At 39.0% G+C, this 26,509-nt stretch overlaps 2 protein-coding genes across 2 annotated transcripts in view; one reads left to right on the top strand and one right to left on the bottom strand.

Annotated features, from left to right (window-relative positions):
• Positions 1-342: 342 nt before the first annotated feature.
• mrpl45 (mitochondrial ribosomal protein L45) lies at positions 343-9,595 on the top strand. Its single transcript, XM_067585512.1, has 8 exons — positions 343-451; positions 1,969-2,164; positions 3,675-3,792; positions 3,960-4,058; positions 4,184-4,232; positions 4,336-4,485; positions 5,774-5,947; positions 9,117-9,595. Exons 1-8 carry the CDS (start codon positions 389-391, stop codon positions 9,213-9,215), a joined length of 948 nt encoding a protein of 315 aa, XP_067441613.1. The 5' UTR covers positions 343-388; the 3' UTR covers positions 9,216-9,595.
• Positions 9,471-26,509, bottom strand: part of gpr179 (G protein-coupled receptor 179) — a 28,878-nt gene continuing 11,839 nt past the window's right edge. The window contains exons 5-11 of the mRNA XM_067585511.1: positions 25,369-25,437; positions 19,666-19,775; positions 18,583-18,821; positions 17,711-17,849; positions 17,490-17,592; positions 16,003-16,149; positions 9,471-15,599 (exon numbers count right to left, since the gene is read on the bottom strand). Coding sequence (XP_067441612.1) covers positions 12,396-15,599; positions 16,003-16,149; positions 17,490-17,592; positions 17,711-17,849; positions 18,583-18,821; positions 19,666-19,775; positions 25,369-25,437 — 4,011 coding nt within the window. The 3' untranslated portion in view covers positions 9,471-12,395. The remainder of the gene's footprint in view (positions 15,600-16,002; positions 16,150-17,489; positions 17,593-17,710; positions 17,850-18,582; positions 18,822-19,665; positions 19,776-25,368; positions 25,438-26,509) is intronic.

Here is a 26,509-nt window from a genome sequence, read left to right as displayed (position 1 = left end):
TTCACATTTGAGAAGCTGGAATCAGAGATAAAATAAGAAACCATAAGAAAAACAAGGAGTTTCTCCAATATTTAATTATTTATATATCTCTCATATATCATTTCACAGGACATTGATGTAGTTAACAAATCAATCCATCCAATGAAAGTGGGAGCTTTAGGCCTTTTTCAATGCTTCAGGATAAGTCTCAATAGTAGAAATAGAAATTGGGTCTAATTTTTTAATTTTTTAAATTATTTTTTATTTTAATTTTCTATAGACCAATCAGTATTCAGATGAATGAATACATGAATCTACACCCTCTGATACAGTAGGTGGCGGTATGCACTTTTAAAGTTGGTTTGCGATCCGCCAATAAATACGAAGAAGAAGAAGAAGAAGTGGCAAGATGGCGATGCACATGAGGAGGACGCTGGTAGCCCTTCACCGAGCGACAGGCAGCAGTTTGAAGGTACTGAGACATTTAATGACACGTTAATATGTGTAACGTGTAATTTGTAGGAGAAGCAGCTCATTTGTTTTTGCATGTTATGAAAGCTGCACAGAGTCCTGACCGGAAGTCGCTTAACGTTAGCTCATGTTAGCTAACTGTCAGGAGGAGAGAAACTGTCCTTTAAGACACATAAAGCACAATAACATCCACACAGATACGTGGGAGCATGTTTCTGACAGGAAAAATGGAAAAAAAAGTAGGATGAAATGTTGAACTGGATCAATGAAATGGAAGAACTGGCGTTATAATGAAAATACTCATGAAAAGTCACAAAGTCGAATTGAATATTAAGTCAAAATTAGGAGACACTAAACTATGAGATGGTAAGTCAGTCAAAATGTTGGCTTATTATCGCATAATTAAGAGGTAGTATGTAAGAAAGATATTTATATTTCAAAATTTCCATTCATTTACTCTTAAAGGACGAGTTCACACTTTTTCATGTGTCTTAAAACAGCAGTCAGGTGTCCTTATGAACAGTGAAAGAGGTTTTCCTCGCTGTAATCATTCCTCCTGTTCATACCAGCTATTAAAAGATCCTTCAAATGTGCTTTCAATGTAAGTGATGGAGGCCAAAATCCACAGTGTGTCCACACAGTCATTTAAAAGTTGATGTGAAGCTTATATGAGGCTTCAGCAGTCTGAGTCAGTCATATCAAGTGGATATCTGCCACATATAAACTATAAACAAAAGCAGGTTGTTTAAAGTTGACTGGAAATCACTTTAAATGCAGCTCAGTGTCTCTTAGTTTGCTTTCACACCTGTAGTTCTGATCCATTTCCTGTTTACACTGACTTTTTACAAACAAACCAAGAGGAGTAAACATGAAGTTTATACAGACTGAAAGGTAACTCTGTGATTGTCGTCCTGCATCATCAGGACCAACGTGGAGAAATCAAATTCCAGTGACTGACAGAAGTTTATGCAGCACTTTAATGCTTCTGATGTGAATATTTGGTTTCCCCTGAGTAAATAAAACTATCGATCTATATTTATGTTCTTTGGTGTCACAAAGAAATAACGTCTCGAAATGTCTTGTTTTTTCCAACCAACAGTCCAAAACTCAAAGACATTCAGTTTACTATCATATATGCCAAAGAAAAGCATCAAATTCTCACATTGAAGAAGATGAAACCAGCAAATATTTTGTGTTTTTTGCTTTAAAAAAACACAAAAACAATTATTCGCTCATCAAAGTAGTTGCTGATTAATTTTCTGGCATCGACTAATGGTTCCAGCTCTAAACCATAAGACATGCTTATCAAAAATGTTATTTATTTATGTTAAAAAATGCCAAAATTATGTAAGTAAACAATTGGCCAGTATATCTTTATTGAATTTTTTTTTTTTAAAACCCTCAGATACTTAGCAGTGTTGGTTACACGCCTCTAAAATTAGTGACTATATGTTGCACGGAGATAAATAATAATTTTGAAAATGATGGTTAAACATTTATTCTCCCTCCTCCTGTCAGAATGCTGAGACGTCTCTGGACGTGCGGCATCCCGTCCCACTTTTCCTGCCGGTCCGGACCAAGAAGCGATATTTCATCCCTCCAGCGGTTGGGCTGAAGGGGACGAGGTCGGAGAACTTGGAGGCCAAGGCCCAGACGGCAGGCATCGTTTTCAGACAGCAGTACATTGAGAGGCCCATCAACATTTCCTGCACTGGTAATATTGATCATTTGAAAACCCAATAATTATCGTGTTAACTCAGGAAACAACTACTCTTCCCAGGCTCCTCGCTAATGGTTCTGTGAGGCTGAACCAGACTGTAAGATGGATAGAGGAGTAGAAACGTTGACCTGATGAAGGAGCTTTTTGAATTTTACCGTGAATGTCGACGAATAAAGTCGACATTCGCTGCGAAGTGTGGAGCCGCTCGTCATCAGTCAGCCAGCATTTGTGCATTAAAACTTCTCTTGTTGGTCAAAACGGTCTCAATAATGGTGATATATGTGTGTGTTTATAAATAAAAACAAGATTTACAAATGTGTAAAATGATTTGTGGGTAATTTATGGTGTTCAGGAATGCATTGTCCAATCCACAAACAGATAAATACACCACAACTTGAATAAATATCAGCATTTTTTATATGATAATAATAATAACTTTATTTGTATTGCACTTTTCAAAACAATAGTTACAAAGTTCTTCACGGAGTAAAGGAACACCGAAAGCTTGAATAAAGTGTAGGATCAAATAAAAACAAAGCACAACAAACAAACAAAACCACTCAAAATGCAGGCGCAGTAAATATTAAATTCAGCTCAACACAATTAAACAGCAGGCTGTAGATTGTACGAGTGTGTTTAGAGAAGAGACTTGAAGGTTGGAACTGAGGTGGTGAGTTCCTCTGGTGAGGCGTTCAGAGTCAGGCGGCCTCGACAGCGAAGCCTCCGTCACCTCTAGCTGCCGACCTTGATCTAAGAACAGCCAAGAGATCCTTCACTGAAGGACCTCAGACTGTGATTCAGTTTATAAGTGGTGAGGAGTTCAGAAATGTATTTTGTAGCAAGAACCCATTTAGCCTTGAATGTAATTAGTCAAATTTAAAAACGTTGCAGCCAGTGAAGAGAGGCCACGATGGGATGATGTCATCACATTTCCTTGAATTAGTTAAAATCTACATATCGTGTATAAATATTCAACTTCAAGTTCATAGATTTGTCAGATTGTTTTGCATTTATTTACAGCTTGTTACATGTGTGTGCACGGATCGCCCGATGTGTGTGTATCGGGTTGCATTTCCTATACACAATATATAACATATGTAGCGTTTAAGTACTGATGGAAAACTCGGACGTCTGGCTTTTTAATGCATTCATGCCAAATTTCAAAATGGGGAAAGGAGTTTTTCCAAAAAGATTAAAAAGCTTGTTATCCTGTGATTAGACAATCATTAACTATGTAGTTTCATCTGGAATATTCTGGTGTCATGTAGCTTTAACTTTATCAAATTCAATATGTAAAATACTGATATATTACTTCAAGGTGTTCTACATTCATTCAAATTGTTTGGTGTTTGTGGATTGGACAAAGCATTCATGAACATCATAAATAACCCACAAATCATCATACACATTTGTAAATCTTGCTTTTATTTTTATTTTTAATTTATCACAGTTTCTCTCCATGAGTATACACTTATTGATCAGTCCTGTCTGCTGTCTTCACCAGCGGGAATCTTCGACGCCTACATCCCTCCCGAGGGCGACGCTCGTCTTTCCACTCTGTCTAAAGAAGGACTGAAACAACGGACTGAACAGATACGACAGAGCGCCACGACACAGCTAGCGTAAGAACGTCTCTCTCCGTCCTTATCTTGTTGTTCCTGATGTTTTTTTCTTGTCAAACTCTTGGATTCTGCAGAAAAGAGTGTTTTAGAGGAAATATATCTGTTTCACCTCAAAAATATCAACTTTTCACCAAATATGTAAAAGTCTTGTGTCGTTGTCTTCACAGGATCCGTAAGATCAAAGAGCACGACTCTCAGTTCACGACGAAGGATTTTGCAGAGCGAGCTCAAGAGATCTTCATCGAGGCTCACCGCGCCCTGACGCAGTAAGAAAACGAATGGTTTCACACTTCAACCGGCCAGCTGACAGCCGCTCTCACTCTGTTTATTACAGTGAGACATTCGTAACAGAAGTGAGAGTTAAAGACCGACCTGCTGTTTTGTTTTTCAGGTTCAACAAGGAGAAACTGCACTCCTTGGTGACGGAGAGGTGTTACCCTGTAAGTCCTGAAGAGCCTTCATTCAGTTTCATCAGTGTCTCCTCTATTTACTCTTCTGGGTGTCTCACTACAACTCCCATCATTCCCTCTGTCTCGTGTTCAGGAGATGACGAGAGGGAACCGCTACAAGACGATCCGCTGGAGGTTCGTTGAATCCCTGGAGGCGCCCAAGGTGGTCCAAGCCCGCTGCCCTGACATGATCAGTAAAGGCAACCTGTACGGCCAGGTGACGGTCCGCATGCACTCCAGACAGGTACGACTCACGTGTTAACGGACTATAATTTTTTTCTATAAATGTGTGTTAATATTATTTTGTCGGATATGATTAATACAGATACTGTTTCCAGTAGTTCTTAACAATGTGCTGCCAAGAATAAAGTCCAGTTTTGAGCACAAGTTCAGTTAAAATCACATTCGAACATGAAAACTGAAAATAATCTCACTGTAAACTTCTGTTCATCAGTCAAATACAAGAACAACAGCACTGAGAAAGTTGATATTTGTACAGTTTTTCAGGTGAAATGGTAATGACTTAATAAAATAACATTGCTTAAATAATGAACTACTGCTCTTTATGATAACAAATCATTTTATTCATCCTTTATTTAACCAGAAAGATCCTATTGAGATACAATATCTCTGCTATCAGGGAGTCCTGGTCAAGATGGCAGCAGAAAAAAATAAAAAGGTTTCTAAAAAAGACAAATAACATCACAAAAACATACCAAAAAACATGCAGGGATCAGGAGCCAAAAAGATTCATGGTAAATAATGGCACTTGTTAAAAGTAAAAAACTGTTTTTTTCACTTGTTTCAAAATACTTCGGAGGTAAATCGTGGCAGTAAAGGAAAACGATGTAGAACAGAAGAGGTTTTATACATCATATTACTTATATCTCCATATCACTCCGAAGTATTCATTAGCATAAAAGTTGGCTTTAAATTTCTTCTTTAAAAGGAATATGAGGATATAAATATGATGCTCCATTAGCAGGACTGCATAATCATCATATTCACTGTGACACTTAAAGATCCCCTCCGGACATGTTTTAAGATGTTTATAAAATGTTCTACTTTGAATAATAACTTTAAAAAAAAGTTCAGTTATCTTGTTAAAATCCTTAAAATGACATCATCTCCTTCTCCGTCATTAAAAAATTCAGAATCCCTAAATAAGTTTTTCCTGCTGATGTCTCCTCCTTCTCAGTGTTCAAGTTTCCACATCACACTTCTATAAGTTGAATACTGAACCACGATTGGCTCCAAACTAGTTGTGATGTCATAACTAGTAGGTAAACGTGTTAAACTGAGATTTAAGGAGAGCAGAGAGAGACTTGTAATTACTATAACTCTGACAGGACATGATTGCAGCATCAACCTACTGAACTGACTGTTAATCTCAATCTGCTCGGATAAAGACTGATTAATTGCAATATTATTATAACCTGCAACGCTTCCCTCGCTTCCCTGCAGAGCAGAGACCTTAACCACATGGATCTTTTTTTTTTTTTACATTTTTTAAATGTCGTCCTGCCCTGCAGACTCTGGCCATCTACGACCGCTTCGGTAGGCTGATGCTGGGCAGCGAGGAGCAGCCGAAGGACGTCTTGGAGTATCTGGTCATAGAGCGACACCTCGTCAACCCGTACGGCCGCTGGAGGTTACACGGAAAAATAGTGCCGTCCTGGGCTCCCGCCAAGGACCCGATTATTAAGGTGACCCTCCGCTCTGCACCGACTGACAACATTTATCTTTTAGTAAGAAAAAGGCAGAGGTCCAAGGCACTCTCTCTGTCAGAAGGAAATTAAAAAGCCTTTATTAACCGGACAGTTAATACTTCACTTTAATGACCACAGGAACAGGGTCGGTGAAATATGTTTAGTGTTTCAGGCTTTTCATTATCATTTTATTATTTTTTCCGTAAATTATTTTTCCATTCCTTACTGTTACATATGCTTTTATACGTTATCTCCATACGGCTTTTATTTCTTCTCATAAAATAGACTCATAAATATCTCCCAAATACTTCACCCATCATTTTAATAAACCGTCTGAGCTCCTCATCGTCTTGCACTGAGGATGTTCAACAGTCCTGCAATAAATCCTACTTTCATGAAGGTTTTAATTTTTGTTAAAAATGCTTCTGATATTTTGTCCGAACCCGTTTGTATCAATGAAGGTATTAGAAACACTTTTCACTATAACATAATACAGTTTAACAGCATCATGCTACCGTTATGTTTCGCTTGCTAGCAAACAGTTGCTTATTTACAACATTATCGTTCATTTAGAGTCGTGTTTCTGTCCACCTGGTGAATGTAAGTCCAATATTCACTCTCTTTTAGCTGTTTTTACTCTCCACCAACTTCCTGAGGGAAATATCTGTCTCTTTAGCTGCTAAATGCTCCACCATGTTCACCAGCTAGTCTGCAGCTAACTGTGTCTGTTTGCCGTTTGTGTACAGTTGCTTTTTAGAGCTTCTTGCAACAAACCAGCTGCCTAATGTAGCCGAAAACGACGCTATGAGAGCGCTGAGAGTGAACCAAAACAGTGAAGTTGCAACCAGACAGATAAACAATGAGCTGAAACTCACTATAAAGCTCCGTAAAGCCGAGAGGAGCTGCAGAGTCACTGATAATTCTCTGTAGGTTCATCACTACGAGCCACGACCAACGCATTACACACTGTCAGCTTGTTATTATGAAAAATATTGATTATATCCGCTTCAAGTAACACACAGGAGATGTGCTGGTTAGTGTTGTTGTGGTTCAGACCTTAACCACATGGATCATCTGGTGATCTGTTCCCTAAAGTTTACCTGCGTGTCGGTGGATAAACACAGTCCCGTTAAATTCCCGAGGTCGTGTTAAGTGTCTGCGCTCGTCCTCACACTGTAATGTCATTCTGTTCGCAAGACCAGAATAGAAGATGACTTGCATTACACGCATCGCTGCAAAACGTAGAGAGCGTAATCACCTTAAATCTGTGACTCAGCCTCTGCAGTGTCTCAGATGTTCCTGACAGATGGAGCCTGACAGATGCTTCTCTGACAGAAACGCAGAGTTTTACCATCAGCGCTACTGCAAAAGTGTTTGTCAAATAAACATAAAAGTGGGGACACAGTCTGCTGGAGGCCAGAGCTGTAATCAATTAATCAATTAATTAATCTCCAACCATTGTGATCATCATTTCAATGCATTTTTAAGCAAAAATTGCAAACAAATGTGGGGATTTTAAGCTTTTCTGTGTCATACATAGTAAGATAGATAGTAAACTGAATATTTTTGGATTTTGGATGGTTGATCAGACAAAAAAAGACAGTTGAAAACATCACCAAGGACTCTAAGACCTTTATAGCTAACATTTTTCACTATTTTCTGACATTTTATAGACAAAACAGTTATCAAGATTAATCGATAATGTAAGTAAGTTAGTTGCAGCTCTACTGGAGACGTCTTTATTCTCATAGTTGCTTTATGATGGCCAGTTCTTAAACAAGACAGAAGAAAGTTTCTTCCCATCATTTATTTACAACAAGAAAATCAGAGAGATTTAATTATCTAATTAACCATAACAGAACGCTTTAAGTCTCAAGACAAATCATAAATGGTGTTTGTCAGAAACAGTGAAAAACATGGATGATGTTTAATTGTACGTAAATTATTTTACATTTTCTGTACTTTTCAAATCAACAATGGCAGTTTTTACATACATATGCTACAGATATCCTAAAATTAGCTTCACCAAACCTCTTCTGATTCTGTGGTTATTTCAGGCTCCTTGGCGTGTCAATCAAAACCTGTCGAGCCAACCGACAAATGAAAGCAGAGCATTTTCACCAGCTGTGAACAAAATTAAAAAAACAGTTTTTTACATCATAACTCAATCAGCTGCTCTTTTCTTTATGGGCAGTAACTGGTAATCGTAAAATTTAAAGCATCCAAAGTAAATAGCGAATACTTCCTTATTCTAAAAAAAAGTCTGGGAAACATCTACAGTGATATAAAAGAAAAAGAATAAAGGAAGGTGTTTGGTTTTTCTTTGGCAAGTAAAGGACGGGTTCACAATTTTTCAAGTCCGTCTTTAAAACAACAGTCAGGAGCCCAAATGAACATTGAAACATTGAATTTTCTTGCTGTAATCATTCCTCCTGTTCATACTGACCATTAGAAGATCCCTTCATAATGCACTTACAATGGAAATCCACAGTCCTCCTTTTGTGCAAAAAAATATATTTAAAGGTTTATCTGAAGCTAATATGAAGCTTCAGCATCCAAATGAGTCAAATCAAGTAGATATCTTTCAATGTTACAGTCTTTTTAGTGCCAAAGTTCCTCTTTTTGTTACTATACTTCCACCGCAGCTCAACAGGGAAACACTGAAGCTAAAAAGACTGTAAATGTGTCAGATATCCACTTGATGTGACCAACTCAGACTGCTGAAGCCTCATATAAGCTTCAACTTTTAAATGCATTTTTGCTCCAAATGAGGACTGTGGATTTTATCCCCCATCATTTACAGTGTAAGCACATTTGAAGGGGATCTTCTAATAGTCAGTATGAACAGGAAGAATAATTACAGCAAGAAAAACCTGTTTCAGTGTTCATTTGGGTTCCTGATTGTTGTTTTAAGACAAACTTGAAACATTGTGAACCCGTCCTTTGTTATTTTCCGTTGGCTTCCCACAGTGTTGAATGTTGCAAACTGGTTTTCTCATTAGGGTCTGCAGTCAAGGTCCACTGGTAACAAAATATGCTGTTACATTACATGTGGAGTGGATGGCACTAATGAGAGATTCTTTATTTATCTGTAATATATGAGACAATTTGGGGCATATATTAATTTTAATTTATTTTTCTGAAGTTGCTCCTCTTATTCTTTCAGACTGTTATGATTCCTGGTCCAACCTTGAAGCCGGGAGAAGAGTTTGACGCCCTCAACTATGAAGTTCCCAAACCAGAGGCAGTACAGTGGCATAAATAGACCACCAGATGGCACTGCTCCTTTCTTCAAAACCACAGTTGGACATTAACAGCAGTCACGGGCCAAATGCTGTTTAAAATTTGGCTGTGGCTGGTTAGTTAGTCCGTTTTGGCAGGAAACCAGGCTTCCTTTGGAGGCTTTTTTTCTGTTTTGAAAAGTGCTGTTGGCTGTTAAAACGTTGAAGCAGCAGGTGAGTTTTAGGATGAACAAACTGCTTTGTCTTGTAGCCAATAAAACTGCTTCTTACTCTGCAGCAAATCACCACATAACAGTCTGGATTCAACCAACTCCTTTCAAGACTTTGTTTTTTTTTTTTTTTATGAGACTAATTTAATGTGTACATGTAAAGAAAATAATAATAAACAGACGTCCAGAAATTGCATGGTTTATTTCTGTGATGAATATACTGCATGTTGACCTTGGGGGGGAAATACAAAAATAAAGTGTCCCATCTGCTCTTCTTTACACCAGTAGATTTCAGTGGATTTTTTTTTCTTTTATCAGAATAATCTGTCATAGAAGATACATACAAAACTGAGAACAGAACATAGGCTGTTTCTCTCTCTGCAAATCAAGGGATGTGTTACAACATTATTTTTTTTTTCTTTTTACGTGACAACAAATTACAGCACGCTCATTCAAAAACACAAACATGCAACGATGCTCACAAAACTAGGTCACTCCATTGACAAAAAAACTTGGCGCGGTGGTTAACAATGAGATAAAAGAAACCTCGAGTCACTGTAGCTGTTTGGGACTGAATGACACTGAAGCAGCTGAAGTGCTGATGATTGCCACCATTTGAGGAAACTGACACAATTGCTGGCATGGAGATGGTTATTACATCAATACAGACTACTGTTAACATTGTAATTATTATCCACCTAAAGACCTTTTCCAATATAATGCTGCTTTTAAAAAGTCACAATCATTTGCATCTAAAACTTTGACTAACAATTCTGAGCCTTTTTAAAATATTACTTTTCCCTCTCAGAGTGTGAAATATAGGCCTGTTAAAGGGGACATCACATATTTTTTGTGATTTTTCACAGAATCAGTCATTTTTATACTGGTATGATGTTGGATTTCTACGTTAAACATGGTTAAAGTAACAAAAATTGAGGTGAACATATGAAAAATGTTACTTTCAAGTCAAAAGTCAGGGCCTTAGCCTGTTCTGAATGCTTGGTTTGCAAAGTTACCTCTCCTTTCTCCTTGTGATGATGTCAAATTGTTCACGCATGACCACAAACAGCCTAATTTCAGATCGGATTTCAGCTCAAACATGTATGGATGTATTTGAGAAACTGACATTTGGGGTAAAGCTTGAGAAAAAGAAGTTAAATCCTACTACTATTTGTTTACGTAGTCTCTGCTTCCTGAAACTGGCCAATCAGAACAGAGTGGGCTCATTGGAAGGGGGGACTTAAAGAGACAGGAAGTAAAACTGCCTGTTTCAGACAGATGCTGAACTGAGGGGCTGCATAAAGGGTCAATATAAGATAAATAAGGATTTTTTTAACTGTAAATCATGCAAATATATTCCAGTAGAGCTCCAGAATATAATAATAATAAAAAGAATATAAATATAGACCTGGAAGTTAGGATAATACATTCCCTTAGCAGACTAATAGTCATAAGATATTTCACCTAATTATGAAGTTAAACTGAAAAATCTGTCAAGTTGTTTCTTCAGTGTTATTGTCCCACTGCACATGAATTGGGTCATCCAGAAGGATCTCTTAAAATCTAGTACTTAAATCATATACGTAAATATTATTGTAATGCCAGAGACATGACTACTGTGTCTTTCAATGACGACGATAGTATTATCCCCCAAAAATTATTTTCAACCCAAACCCAGACAAGCAATTTTTAAGTTTACCAATTAAGGGGAAGTTGCTCTACTGACGTAACCTTATGCAATTTATTGAAATTAGACCTCACCTCTATAATTCACATTTTATTTGTGACATTAGACAGTAAATTTCAGAGTTGGAAGCTGGCCAGGTCCTCAAAGTATACAGTATCCATCAATTTAATGTTCTTTGCAATTACTAAACATTTAAACTGTGTATTTTTCACGTAGTTTGTAATCACATTGTCCCATTTTAGTGATATTGGTGTCTAGTGCATTGCATCCACATAATAAGCAATGTCATCACTTTCTAAATGTTCAGATATAAAAGGATTATGCAATTATCACTCTACTGTAAGGGATAGAAATTTTAGGCTGTAAGATTGAGTTTATGTTTATTTATGCACATTTTTGCCTTTTTATTTTAGTTGTTATTTGAAGTGGTGGAATGTTTTCCATTAATAAGACGGAAACAAAAGTGAGAGAGTCATATCAATCATTGGCATTTAGTCATGAAATCAGTCACTTACGCAAACATGTATGCATAGTTTTATCAATCATTAAATTTAATTTGACATCCATTGTGTTCCTGCTGCTTTACACTTACTCTTTCTTCTACTTTGAAAATATAATTTCCACAAAAAAAGAACAAAATAAGACTGAATTTATCTGGTGTATGCTGGTTAAGAGTTCCATCTGTTGGGTCCTGTGCTGCATTGCGATTAGCACTGTGGACCTGCTTAATTTAGGTTTTGTGACATATTCACCCCAGCCATAGGTCCAACATACGTATATGGCAAATTGTCACCTTAAAACATACAAAGACACAAAAACATCTTAATTTAAAATGGGGGGTAGAAGCAGGAAGAAAAAGGACTTCATCTAAATGTCTTAGATGCCCTTCCATCAGCCAAGAAATGTTCGTAGTTCGTTGCTGGGTCAGTGAGGGACATAATGAGTCTGACATATGTGCTTCAGTAAAAAGAAAAGATATTTTCAGTCAGGTTTGCATAACTGACAGTGTCCAGCTCATCAAGCCTGTACTACATTGCTTCTTATTGGACAGCGGTGTGGCCAAAATAAGATGTCCAACCCTTAATAACATGGCTCTAGCTTCTATCTTTCATTAGCCAAAGAAATTGTCCATCAGAGAGGGCTTTCAGCTTTGCCAGCTGAGCTGAGCCTGCAGTCTGACCTCCCTGTGGAGCTGGGGAAGTTAAAAAAAAAAGTTCCCCTGACCATCACTTTGGATACCACCAAAATGGTTTTATTAAGTTCACCTCCCCCACCGAAAGTGAAAGTAAATGCTGGCTAGGTTTAGGTCACAAGTCAGGTGGGAATACGAGGGCCTCAGCAGCACATTCTGCATCATCCTCTTCATCCTCTTCAGGAATATTCTCTGGCTCCCATGTAAAAACGTCTGAGGCATTGTCTGTGAATGAACCAGATCTGCTCCTTACCATCTCCCAGGGACACATAGCATCACGCCGGCCCAGGGCTAAGTTTTCTTTAGCTTCATCTATCTCCTCTGTGCTGATATATGCTGCAGTCTCTTCTACATCGAGAGGCTCCTGGTTCTCTGTGACGTCATCTTTGTCACTCTTAGGACTATCAACCTTGTTTTCACTTGATGTTTGTGGATCTGTAGATTCCCAGGGACAAACCTCTGCTGAGGTGCTATCTTGCTTTTTGATAACTCCTGGCTCTTCAGTCTCCCATGGACAAACATTTGCCCGAGCACTGTCTTGCTCTTTTAACACTTTTGGCTCATCTGTCTCCCATGGACAAACATCTGCCCGAGCGCTATCTTGCTTTTGCAAAACTTTTGGCTCATCTGTCTCCCAAGGACAAACATCTGCCCGAGCGCTATCTTGCTTTTGCAGAACTTTTGGCTCATCTGTCTCCCAAGGACAAACATCTGCCCGAGCGCTGTCTTGCTTTTGCAGAACTTTTGGCTTATCTGTGTCCCATGGACAAACATCTGCCCGAGCACTATCTTGCTGTTGGACAATTTTTGGGGTGTCTGTGTCCCATGGACAAACATCTTCCCGGGAATTTCCCTGACTTCGTAGCTTCTCTGATGCTTTCGATACCTCAGTTTTGACTGTGCCTGCTTCTTCTCCTGTCTCCCATGGACAAACATTGGTCCGAGCTGTGTCTTGCCTTGCATAACTCTGTGATGCTTTGGAGGCCTCTGTCTTTCCTGATTCTGGTCCCCCAGTTTCCCAAGGACAAACATCTGCCAGTCTTTCTGTTCCTTGTGACACCATTTTGGTAGCAACAATTTTTTCAGGCGGCTCAGTTTCCCAGGGGCATACGTTTACTCTTGCATCACTACCCTCTATCCCTACTGATGCACCCTCCAAAGTTAAGACACCTGTTTGTGAGTCTTCTGGTTTGTCTTGATGTCCAGATTCCCAGGGACAAATATCTGCCTTGATGGTCATTTGTGAAGGTGAGCCTGTATTTGTTGGCTCTGTGTTCCCCTCTTCCCACGGACAAATATTTTCCATTTTAGGTGGATCTGGGAACTCCCATGGACAACTTTCTACTGTCTTGGTGACTTGTCTATCCAAATGCATGGCAGTTGATTTTACATGGTAATGTTGCTCATTACCTAAACTTTCTTTTGATCCATTGGGATAGACGGCAGGTTTCATAACTTTGTGTGGTAAGGGCACCATCAGTGATCCCTTGGTGTCCGCAGGATTTAGGTTTTCATATACAATTTCAGCCTTGTCCTGAACATCCCAAGGACAAACATTAGAGTATTCATTATCATGTCTTATTGAAGGTAGAGGTTTTTCTGCAGTCTCCCAGGGACATACGTCTGTTGAATGTTTCAAAGACTGTTGTGTCTTTGAATCTCTTGACAGGGTAGCATGAGCAATAACGGGAACATCTTGTGATTCCCAAGGACACAATTCACCACGAGCACTTCCTTGTCTTCTCACAGTCCCTTCCCCTTCAGATTCCCATGGACACACATTAGTTCGTTCAGATACCTGTGAATCCCAAGGGCAGACGTCTGCTTTAATGCTCTGTTGCTTCCTTGGTCCCTCTCCTTGCTGTAAAGTACCGGGTCCTTCCCATGGACATATATCTGCATGAGAAATAGTACGAACTGGTGTAATTCGATTACTACCTCTTCTGTGAGTTGAAGGAGTCCTCGAACTGCTGGCAGTTTCCCAGGAACTTATACTACTACGTTTGCTGTTCTGCCTTGATAAAAACACATTTTCATATGTGCCATCTTTTTGCATATCATCTGTGTCCCAAGGATGGACGGCAGATTTGACAATCACAAGCCTTCTTGGGCTCCTCTCGGAAGAATCCACAGAGGACAGTCTTATTGCATTTTGCTTCACAAGGCATGGTTTCCCTTCTGTTGTCGTCATACTTCTTTTCTGCAGTGACCTCTTTTCCATGCTTGGACGTCTACTAGATGTCCCTGACCTTGGTGTTGTGGAAGCACTTTCCTGACTTTTTTGTGAAACAGAATCCTCTCTATTTAGATTTTCCTCCTTGCTGGATTTGCTGCCTGCATCCATGGATCCCATAATAGATTTCACAGAGAGCCACTTACTGGTGGATGTGCGGAAGGAGAAGACACGCTGATCTTTTGTGACTTTTGGTCTTGGAGTGCCTGGTGCACTTGCTGACACAGGAGCCTGTGGTTTGGGGGACTCATTTTCACCTTGTGTTCCCTTTTCCACTGAAGGAGTCTTTTCTACAGGCGGTAAATGGTCCCAGGGACAGACCAGCTTAAATGGCGATGATGGCTTTTGTTCCTCACCATCCTGGGAGTTCGCATAGGTGACATGCTTCTGGCTCTTGTCCCCTGATTGTTCTGGCTCTACATCCCAAGGACAGACCTCAGCCTTGTCAAATGACTCTGACTGGAGAGCACTCCTGGTCTGGTCACTAATGGAGATGCTCTGCCTGGACCTTGTCAGCACTGTGCTGGATCTGACAACCTTTGGTATGTTCTCCACAGAATGGCCGGTAGTAGAAGTCAGACTCCAGGTCTTATGAAGCCTGGTGTGATCAGGATGCAGGAGATTGGTATCAATTGTCAGATTTTGGGCACTGGCTGACTTACAGACCCCTGGTGGGATGTCTAAGGAGTCTGTCTCAGATCGTTGGGAGGATCTCTTTACACTGTTAGGCTTTAACATGGAGTCACGCCTGGAGGAGTCTCTTTCTCTGACATAGTGATGATCACTTTGGGACTTGCGAATGGATGGTGATCGTGATGTAATTGAACTTTTGTAACTAATACTGACAGTATCTGGGGACCTCCTAAAAGAGTCAGACATATTCACACTTCTACTGCGGAAGGATCCTTCTTTCTCCTCACGGCTGCACTGCCGGCTCATGCTTTCTGGGATCTCAGCAATTCGTCTAATAATGGATCTCCCCAATGTACATCGAGAGCTTCGCTTCTTTGACAGATGAGGGTTGTTTGCGGTCATCTTCTTGGTCTTGTGGACTTCTAACTGGGCATATAACTTCTTCAGTTCATCCTGGTGCATATGAAGAAGGAAGGAATTGATGGAGGGATTGAGGAAATGGTGGAAATAATTGAGGAGAGGAAAAGACATGGAGAGTAACAAGTCAGAGGAAAGGTAAAAGACACGTTTGTATGTAAGAAGAGCACAGTTTAGGATAAGAAAAGGGTAAAGGGTGGAGAAAGGTCATACAACATTTGTTCATTCTACCGTTCATTGTGAGTATTTACTGGTAATTTATGATTTAAATTATAATACATTTAAGAACTGTTTAAGTGAGTCTAAATGTGGTCATAACTGAAATTAAGGGACATTTATTTCTTTATGTAAATGTAACCTTTGGAATTTCTTCCACCTTTTGTAAATTATGTCCCATTGCAAAGTGATAACATCGTTCTGAGGGGACAAGAGAGTTTACCCGAAAGTCATCCGGGTCCACACAGGGCTCACTCCAAGCAGAGTGAAAACTGCTGTTGAGGTATGAACCGGAGCGCCGCAGGTCCACTTCATCTTCATACACCTCTGCTGCAATCTCCTCTTTTCCGGGCTTAGACACATGAAGAAACTGCAGAACATACACAAACATACAACTTGTATGTAAATATTTAACATATGTTAAACAAAAATGTGTGCAGTTATGCACATTGTTAGATGTGTGTAGCAGAGCACATTTTCTAGCGATAGCAGAACTCTGTCCAACATGAATCCAAATGAATTTTGTGATCCACTGACTTTTCTTCTAGTTGATAAAACTCTAAAGAGAAGGAAGGTATTGAATCCTCGTAGGTGAGACAAGGAGCTTGTGGTTTATAAAGAGAAAAACATCGCTGTCATTGTTGACTGTTGGTGATCGACGGGGGAAACGTCTTCAGTGTCAAAGTCAGACACAATGTACAACCAACCACTATGACCTCCTGCCTATGATGTTTTGCAATGGTATAACTATGTCATGCAACTTATGCCTTTGCTTCACCTCAGTTCATGACAAGATGCCTCTAAAACTAATGACAGTATTACCATCAAGCTCAGCTACACTTCAAGATTAATGACAAAATACAATACGCTCATTAGCATGCTAATATTCTGAATGTTACTAAACAGATGTTACACTAACATGCTAAATGACATGTTAGCATGTTAATACTAATGTTAGCATGCAGTTAAAGGCACAACTGAGGGAGACAGTCAAAGTTGAATGTTGAATCATGTGGCACCACTCTCAGGACAAACCTTTGTCTTTGATAATCGACTAATCGTTTTTCCAGCAAAAATGCAGAAATTTCATGGGTTCCAGCTTCTCAAATATGACTATATGATGCTTTTGTATGTCACATATGATTGTTTTTTGTCGACTTTTGGTTGAATAAAACTACTTTTGAGTAAGTTAACTTAGGTTTTGGGAAGTTATTTTCTCCATTGTTTTAACTAATGTTTTTCACAAAAAAAGTGAAAAATGCCTATCACAATCTGCAGATTAATCAATAACGTAAGTAATAGTGCAGCTCTGACAAATAGCACAGTCATCTCTGTTTTCAGGTTGTAAGTAAAGGTCAACCAGACTTCCTTCCTTTGTCTCTTGAGGACATTTAACCACTTATCCAAGAAGCTCAGCAACTCTCATACAGCGTGTCTGAAACAGCAACAGTTTCTAATGTACCATCACTTCAATTAATGGAATTATAAAATATTACACATACATTCTAGTTCATGTATTGTGAACATAAACTGTATATGTCACCTGAATATTAGGTACAAATAGGCACAAAGAAGTGGCAGTTTACACTCACTACCACTGGATTTTGATGCACACTGATAATATTATTCAACAAGTCTATTAAAACTGTTGATTGAACTGTCTTATTGATCACGTGTTGACTACATTATTCCATCCTACAACCGAGTTACCTTGGGGATGAAGAGCAGGGCAAGTGTCACAGTGATGGTCACATGGGTGTGTGTGAAGGAGAGCAGCAGCATCCAATCAGGATGGAGGGAAGGGAAGGTAAACCTGAGGGAGACAGAAAACACAAATTGTCCCACATCAGTGTCCTGTTTGTACAACACACTGCTGAGGGTTAATTTTTGTGCATCTTCAGTCAGAGAAATGGGTCATGCTCGTTGTTTACCGGAACAAGTGGAACATGGAGGAGAGGAGCAGCTCGTTGTGGATGGCGATGCCCATGTAGCGAGGTTCGTGGAAGGCAGAGGGGACTGGCCTGACAGCAGTCCACAAAGAGCTGCCCCAGCACAGGAACAGAAGCTCCGCTGTGGCAGGAGAAAGAAAGGAACGATTACATTGATGTCTTAAATTTGTTCAAGTTTAATATGTTTCTGTCATTGCTAATACTGATGAAATACTAAATAGTGTGTAAACTGTCATCTAAGTTAGTTGGAGGTAAAGCTGATGTCAGCAAAGAACACTGTTTAATACAACTTTGGCCTTATCTTCATATATTCCTGGTACAGTTTTGATCAACCTAAATTATCACACACACACACAATCACAGACATTTCAGGTGTGCTCACCAATTTTATCTCAGAATTAAGTGGTTTAGATAATGAGGCTGAATTATTTTCCTGTTCACAACCTGTCTGACCCTCGTTTCTTGCTTCGTCAGACCTTGTTGTAGCAATGTTACTTCATTCTGAGATCTCAGCAATTAATTTTGGTGAGTACAATTTTATTATTACTAAGAGAAAGGATGGCCAAAACAACAAAAATAGGACCCAAACTGTAATAAAGTAGAATTCTTTTTCAAAAATAGCAATATTTTCTCCTGTATTTTCCTAAAATTTTAAGCATTTTTCCATGTTGATGATACTGTTTCAATAAAGTTAATATTGGCTTTGTTGTCATAAATGGTTGGGCATTATTTGAAGTCAATATATATGAGAAAATTGTGTTGAATGAAATAATCAAAACAACAGTTTAGATACCAAACATTTTAAATAATAATTGTAGTCAAGGAGTCAAGGCTTCACTTTCGCTGCCACTCACCCACAGCCATCATGTAGTCCCAGCGGTCCAGGTAGCACAGGTTGAAGCCCTGGCCGTCTGTTGTGTTGGTTGTAATGAACACCGGGATGTTCCTGTCACGGTTCTGCAGGACACCCACAGTCCATGCACACAGGAACCAGCTGACCGTCATCAGCATCACTCCCAGAATCCTCAGCAAGTGGAGGCTGGACATGTAGGGCATTCTCTGGGCTGTGCGTGAGAGGAACACCTTCAGCACCCTGTGCAGAGGCGAGAATCAATCAATATTCGACTACTGAAGACAAAATGTATATGTAAAACATCATCAGAGTTTTTGTAGGGTAGTGGTGGAAAGTAACTAAGTACATTTACTCAAGCACTGTACTTAAGTACAATTTTGAGGTACTTGTATTTCCATGTGATGCTACTTTATACTTCCTCTCCACTACATCTCAGAGGGAAATATTGTACTTTCTACTCCACTACATTTATTTGACAGCTTTAGTTACTTTTCAGATGAAGATTTGACACAATGGATAATATAACAAGCTTTTAAAATACAACACATTGTTAAAGGTGAAACCAGTGGTTTCCAACCTTTTTGGCTTTTGACGTCTTACAGAAAGCAGTGTGTAGTCGGGGTCACATTTCATGTGTCTTTGAGTTGTTAATAGATTTATCTGGTGACCCTCTGGAGGGGCCTGACCCCTAGGGTCTATAGTCCACGGACCTTAAGGTAAAAACAAAGTTGAGAACTACAAATTAACTAGTTTGATTATCTTTTAATCAGTTGTGTTTATCCAAGATTCAACAAGTAAGCTTGAACATGTTTCGATTATAAATACGTTTAGTTTCTATTACTGCAAGAACTTATTGATAAAAACATCAAACATTTTCTGTGCAGCAGGAAAAAAAGAACTACCAGACTATATTTAAGACACAAATATTCATTTTTATGAGCTTAATACAGGTCAAATTTTTGTTTCATGTCAACTGGCTATGTAGATTAGGTATGTATGTACATGAATGCATGTCAAGTATAAAAATATAATGTGGTGTTACAGAAAAATAAAAGAGTAGTAAATCTGACAAGCCAAAACCTACCTGTACATTTTCAGTGTGACAGTGCCGTATACGATGGAGAAGCCCAGCATTCGCACCCAGCGGAGCAGGATACACCTGAAGGTACTCGGCCTGAAGTACATGATGAAGACCTGCAGAGCAGAGAGACAATGAAGTCAAACAGCAACAGTGTGGACAACAAACTGCTATAACTGCAACTTATATGTATATTTAAAAGTAGAACACAGAATAAAACAGTGCAAAGAATACAAAAATAAAACCAAAACAATTAAAAAACATAAAAAAAGGTGAGTTAACGTGAGCTTTAAGAAGGGATTTAAAAGATGCTGCAGAGTCGGCTAGCCTGAGATACAGAGGCCCTGAGGCAGGGCATTAAAAGTGAGGGGCGTGGACTTGTAAGGCTCGGTCACCTCAGGTAACAAAGCCAGTGGGAGGAACAACCAGGAAAATCTTGCCTGAGTGACTGCCGGTGCTATCACTAATTATTTCTACTACTACTACTAACAGTACCACAACTGACACTCCTGCTGATACCACTAATTTTACCACCATACTACCTACAGTTTTTCTGTACATGAACATAATGCCCACCAACTGAACTTGATAAAACATCTCATATCAGCATACACGTGTCTGATTTTCCTTTTTTTTCCATTCTTAATACTTTCAGTCACATCCAACAACAGGTTGCTCTGTTCAGTATGAAACAGCTCCTGTAGAGTGGATGACTGTAATCCAGGAATTAAGCTCATTCTACTGTGACAGTCAGTGTCAGTCACTCTGGATAAGAGCATCAGCTAAAGCCTAAAATGTGAATGCAAACACACATCATTGTGTTCAAACCACTCCTACAGGATAAACTGCTCAGATTGAATACATATAGAGTCAGAGACAATGTGCAGTAAACATCAGAGGAAGGCAGTTTTAATCAGGAGAAATGGCCTGCACTCAATGGCAGATTGGGATCTCGGATATAGGCGGGGCTTAGCTAGAGAGAGAAGTAATCTGATTGGTCGAGGTAAACCTATTCATAGTGGGTGGAGACTTGAACCCGGTAACCTCAGTGAAAACGATAAGTCTGGTCCTCTTCAACCATTTGAAGTTTTGCAGTTTTATTATTGTGATATAATTAATACAAAAAATTGACTGAATGAACAATGAAGTTTCTGCAATTTAGATTTAGCACCACTACCGAGCAGTATTGGGCAGAGGTGGAAAGTAACTAAGTACATTTACTCAAGTACTGTACTTAAGTACGATTTTGAGGTATTTGTACTTGAGTATTTCCATGTGATGCTTCTTTAATATTCCACTCTACTATATTTCAGAGGGAAATATTGTACTTTCTACTCCACTACATTTATCTGACAGCTTTAGTTACTTTGCAGATAAAGATTTGACACAATGGATAATATAACAAGCTTTTAAAATACAACACATTGTTAAAGATGAAACCAGTGGTTTCCAACCTTTTTGGCTTTTGACGTCTTACAAAAAGCAGTGTGTAGTCGGGGTCACATTTCACATGTCTATGAGTTGTTAACAGCTCCACCAAATAGTGATTTTTCCCTCTAAACTTCTCACATGCTTTCATTTCAATAAATGTTCAAATGATCCAATATTTCACCAGAAATCAAAGATTAGAGAAAAAGTCCAAAAACTGAAAACAGATTTGTGTATCAGAACTTTGTTTTTTCTTCTTTCCTCTCCCATTAATCATCTCACCACCCCTCAGATTTATCTGCTGACCCTTTGGAGGGGCCCGACCCCTAGGTTGGGGACCACTGGGCTAAACTAGCTAACTGTATATAAAGTAGTTGAAACTAGCTCCACCTCTGGCAAGCTACAACAGTAACATGCTGCTCTAACACTGATGCTTCACTATTAATAATCTATGATGTCATATAAACATAGCACAAAAAGTAAGGAAATTTGTGTTTGGTAGATTATTTCTTTGTTGTAACAATGCTTCTTGGCAATAAATCTTATACCATTGGAAAGCCTGTTTATTTCCCTTTTAAATGGTGCCACATTTGTAAGGAACATGCATTTGTGGGATGAGCAGCAGAGCAGAGTATGTGGCTTGCACCCATGAAAAATTTGCCAAATCTTCTCTGCCAATGCCAAACAGCTTATTTTGCTGTTGTTTTGAGCTTTAATATATCAGTCAGAGGGACCAAACCACTACTTTTACTGCAATACTTTAACTACATCAAGCTCATAATACTTATGTACTTTTACTTTGGTAGGAATTCTTTCATGCAGGATTTAACTTGTAATTGAGTATTTTTACATTGTTGTACTGGTACTTCTGCTTAAGTAAAGGATCTGAGTACTTCTTCCACGACTGGTGTTGGGCAATTTACTTGAAAAATGTAATCACTTACACATTACATATTAGTCATTAAAAAAAAAAATGACATTACTTGACTTATAATTTGACAGCGATTAATTAATTAATGTAACAGCATTACATTACTACTTTTGTTACTCAGCCGTCAGCGCTGTCAAAAGTGCCCTTAAAACAACTTCAAAGCCTCCACACCCACATTACATGTTTAACACATGTAGGAAAAGAAAAGGAGTTTTAACAATTAGCCAGCCGACACAGTTTGGAGGTTTTTACTGACCATCAACAGCTATCTTAACATTAGCTGCAGTGACTGCATGAAGTCCCGCCCCATTGTTGTCACAGCCTCCAACTTTGAACTAAACCTACTAATTCATGAATGTAGGTCTACCAGCAGCTAACATTGGTAAGCCAGTTAAAAGACACGACATGCAAATAAGACAGCAGTAGAATCATCTGGAGATGCATTTCTCCTCTTTTGGTGGCAGTTAACCAGAATGCCATGCCATTGGTCTGAAAGCTCATTATTCCGAAACCCCAATAGTTTGAAAAACTTCCCATTGGACCGAAAGCCCATTAGTTCAATGGCCTGTTATCCCGAAAACTGAAGCCCACTGCACTGGAAGCCCATTGCTCCAAAAATACACACTCTCCCTGGAGTTTTTAGCCCTTAACATTTTAGTGTATTTTGACGTGCAAACGCAAAGATACCGTTTACAAAATGCTTGCTTTTTAGTGCATTTACTGCATATTAACCCTAACCCCTTACAGTAATTCACAATAAATGAAGCAAAAATTAGAGGAGAGCTTGGAAAAAAAATCAATCTTGTGTGTCAGAGGGTTTTGTATTTTCCTTATAAGCGTTGCTTCACCATAAAATCGCAAAATATACTCTTTCCAGCGGAGATTCAAGGCAATTGGGAGGTGATAGTGCGACACACAAGTTGTCTGTTTAGCTATGAAATGGGAAAATACAGATTAACAATGGAGTTTCTATGGATTTGATGTTGTTTGTTTGTTCTTATATTGATTCTGGATCATGAGAGGGAGAAGGAGAAAACTACAAACCTTTAAGAGCCACTTTTAAAGGCAATGGGGGTTTTGATACTCAAAGGGTACATTTAAGCCAGCTACATTTAAAAATATCTGGCTGGTTTCTAGTTTTCACATGTGGGTCTGAATGTTGAAAAGATCTGTTCATACATGACATGACCCTTCCAAGCAGGATATTCAATTTGTTTACTAGATACAAACTACAGGGAACAGGGGACAAACATATTGGCAGGTTGGAAAATAAGGACACCACAGAGAAAGAGTGTCCTAAATACTAACACAGGCTGCCAAAATATTGGATTTTTTAAAATCTATTTTCCAGTTCAATGGCTGTTAATCCCCCTAGTTGAGTTGCCAATATTTTACAAATCACAGAAAAACCTTCCAAAGGGAGTATAATGATTTATATTCACAACCTGATTTTCTCCTTAGATTTTTTTTTTACTGGCGATAAAAAGGCACCATATCTCCAATGAAATGCCAAAGTTTTGATCGCATCACATGAGGACATCATAACCTTTAGTGCGCTTTATCCACAAATACTGCTGCTTTTGTTCCATGAGAGCTGTATTAAATTTTACTTGGTATTAAGCCGAAAAAAAAAAAGACTCTCATACTGAAAAGCAAAATTCAGCGCCAGTTCCTATTAATGTGACACATATAATGGATGTAGCATTCAGGGGTTAAAATGAATGTGGGGCAGCAGCTTTAGTGAAGCAGAGGCTTTGTATTTGCTAAAGCTGGTCTGAATGTGTGCACATTGCACAGCCAGCAGAAATTCGACTTTGCTCTCTTTTATCCTTTTAATCAATAATACCAATGTTAAAGGGGACATATTATGCTTTTCATGATTTTCTGTTATTTATATACTGATATAATGTCAGAAACACGTTCCAAAATTTGAGATTAATATATGTAGAAATGCTGCCTGCAAGTGAAAAGCCAGGGTTTCAACCTGCTCTGAATGCTCCGTTTGCAACGTTTTTCTTTACCTTGCAGACGAGCTGATGTTGGCTTGTCGTACATGCCCACAGACGGCTGTCCGTTCTGTAGCCAGCCTTGGTTGCTAAGTTTGTTTCTAAGGTTTTTCCATGTGTTGTTTGCATTGTCCACTTGCATATTTCAGATCAGATTTCGGCTCAAACATGTACAGATGTATTTGGTGACATTTTGACTAAAAAAATGACAAAAAGGAGTGAAATCCTACTACTATAGTTTGTGTCTTTGTCTGTTGACGTAGCCTCCGGAGCCGGAGGAAGCTTCCTGATCGGGAGGGGGGGCCTTAAAGAGACAGGAGCTAAAACGGCCTGTTTCAGACAGAGGCTGAACTGAGAGACTGCATAAAGGGTCCGTATGAGTTAAATAAGGAGTTTTTAACTGTAAATTATGAAAAGATATTCCAGAAGAGCCCCTGTTTAAAATAAATAGACCTGTAAATGTGCATAATATGTCCCCTTTAAACTAACTATGGATATAAGAAATAACACACAGAATAGAAGTTTCAGCACTACGACCATCCTTCGTGTGCACACCAATCAATGCCTCCACCAGGTGATCTGTTTGTAGATCAAATGGACATCCCACCACAATGACTCCCCACTGAGATGACAGAGTGACCCGTGACCTTTCTTCTGAGACTTTATGGTTTCAGAGCTACAGTCAGCCATGTGGGCTGCAGTTCACCTTTGGATTTGATCAAACTCATAAGCCCTTTTTTAGACCTTGAATATGTACCATCTAACGGCTTCTTCAATCTGTTAAATTAACGGCTTTTTGACAGTCGCGTCAATCACGTCTCGAGGGGGCACGACCAGGTTGCTGAATATGGCATTACGGCTCATTCCATAATGGTTCTGTCATGCCTGAATAAAGTCATTACAGCACATTTATGTATCGTCACCTCTGCTGCCATAAGAAGGGTCCATTAACACGTTCACACATCACATTCAACTAATGATCAATGACCTACAGTACAGCGCCAGCTCTGCACACACACTGCATCACTCAGAGTCAGCAGGATGGGCTCACATCGACTGACACTTTCAGATAAATGGATAAAAAGTCACGGTTGGCGTACAGTAATGGCTCTTTAATTGGTAAAATGAATCTAAAGATTGATTGATAATCTATCACTGGAGCAGAGAGACGTTATGAAAACTCACCCACCTTATTTCCACTTAAACACACATGCCCTCACCCCATTCACCCTCCCACAAATCGTCCATTATGATATAATCTGCAGTGCTGTGCTGTGCAGTGATCTGTAAAGAGCTCTAATCTGCGACACCCTCAGCCAGCCGACTCAGCCAGCCGACACTCACCGGGAAGTAGAGGAGCAGAGAGCCAAACAGGATCATCTCTAGTAGCAGGAGGCCAGATGCCCGAATCCTCTGAGGAAGGAGGAGATGGAGAGAAAGCACAGTTAGAAAGTCATAAGAAGCTGTGGTGTCTGTTAAAGGACACGTTCACAATTTTTCAAGTCTGTCTTAAAACAATAGACAGGTGCCCAAATGAACATTGAAACATGTTTTTCTTGCCATAATCATGCCTCCTGTTCATACTGACTATTAGAATATCCCTTCATAATGCACTTATAATGTAATTGATTGGGGACAAAGCCTCCTTCTGTGCAAAAGTGTATTTAAAAGTTTCCTGAAGCTAATATGAAGCCTTCAGAAAAAAACAACAACTTTTGTTTACTTTCAAGCTTTCTTTCTAGCTTTCCATCCACCTAAGTCAAGTCAAGTAGATATCTTTCAACGTTGGTCTTTTTAGCGCCAAAGTCTTTTTGTTACTATACTTCCACTGCAGCTCAACAGGGAAACACTGTCTGAGGAAACACAAAGAGGGAATGTGATGCTAAAACCACTGTAAATGTGGCAGATATCCACTTGATATGACTAACTTAGACTGCTGAAGCCTCATATAAGCTTCACATCAACTTTTAAATTCATTTTTGCACAAAATGACTTTGGCCCTCATCACTAACACTCACCAGCCACTTCATTAGGTACACCTACGCAATCTAATGCAATCCAATACAACAGCTCTGCCATAAAGTCTACATTTACGAAGCTTATACATTTTCAATTTTTGTTGAAATTGTCAGAAAGGTGATAATTCTAATTTATGTTAATTGTTGAGGTAAGAGTGGGTGGTGGTGGTCTACTGGAGTGCATTATATTGAATGGTGTTCCAAATTTTTTGTCCACAATATTAATATATATGAGGGGGTAAAAGAGGAAATATTGAATATGATCAACATATTTGACCTGAAACTTTACATTTAACGGAAAAAAACACAATATACCTACAAAACTAACTAGAATAACTGCTAATCACTGTTAGATTAATTGAGCAAATAATGACGTTAGCTTAGCATAATCAGATATTTCCTTCTCACTGCAAACTGCATGAACACTACTAATTATAAGACACACACATCTCTCCAGGTATGCAGAT

Source organism: Thunnus thynnus, chromosome 3 (assembly GCF_963924715.1).
Source record: "Thunnus thynnus chromosome 3, fThuThy2.1, whole genome shotgun sequence".
Lineage (NCBI taxonomy): Eukaryota > Metazoa > Chordata > Actinopteri > Scombriformes > Scombridae > Thunnus > Thunnus thynnus.
Note: the sequence above shows the minus strand (reverse complement) of the source record. Positions and strands in the feature narration are given on the sequence as shown.

What these genes read in the sequence shown, in the direction of transcription:
- mrpl45 (XM_067585512.1), top strand. Translation starts at nt 389, where the DNA reads ATGGCGATGCACATGAGGAGGACGCTGGTAGCCCTTCACCGAGCGACA. An exon ending in TGACGGAGAGGTGTTACCCT is followed by an intron (nt 4,233 to 4,335) that starts GTAAGTCCTGAA and finishes TCTCGTGTTCAG; the next exon opens with GAGATGACGAGAGGGAACCG. An exon ending in CCAAGGACCCGATTATTAAG is followed by an intron (nt 5,948 to 9,116) that starts GTGACCCTCCGC and finishes TTATTCTTTCAG; the next exon opens with ACTGTTATGATTCCTGGTCC.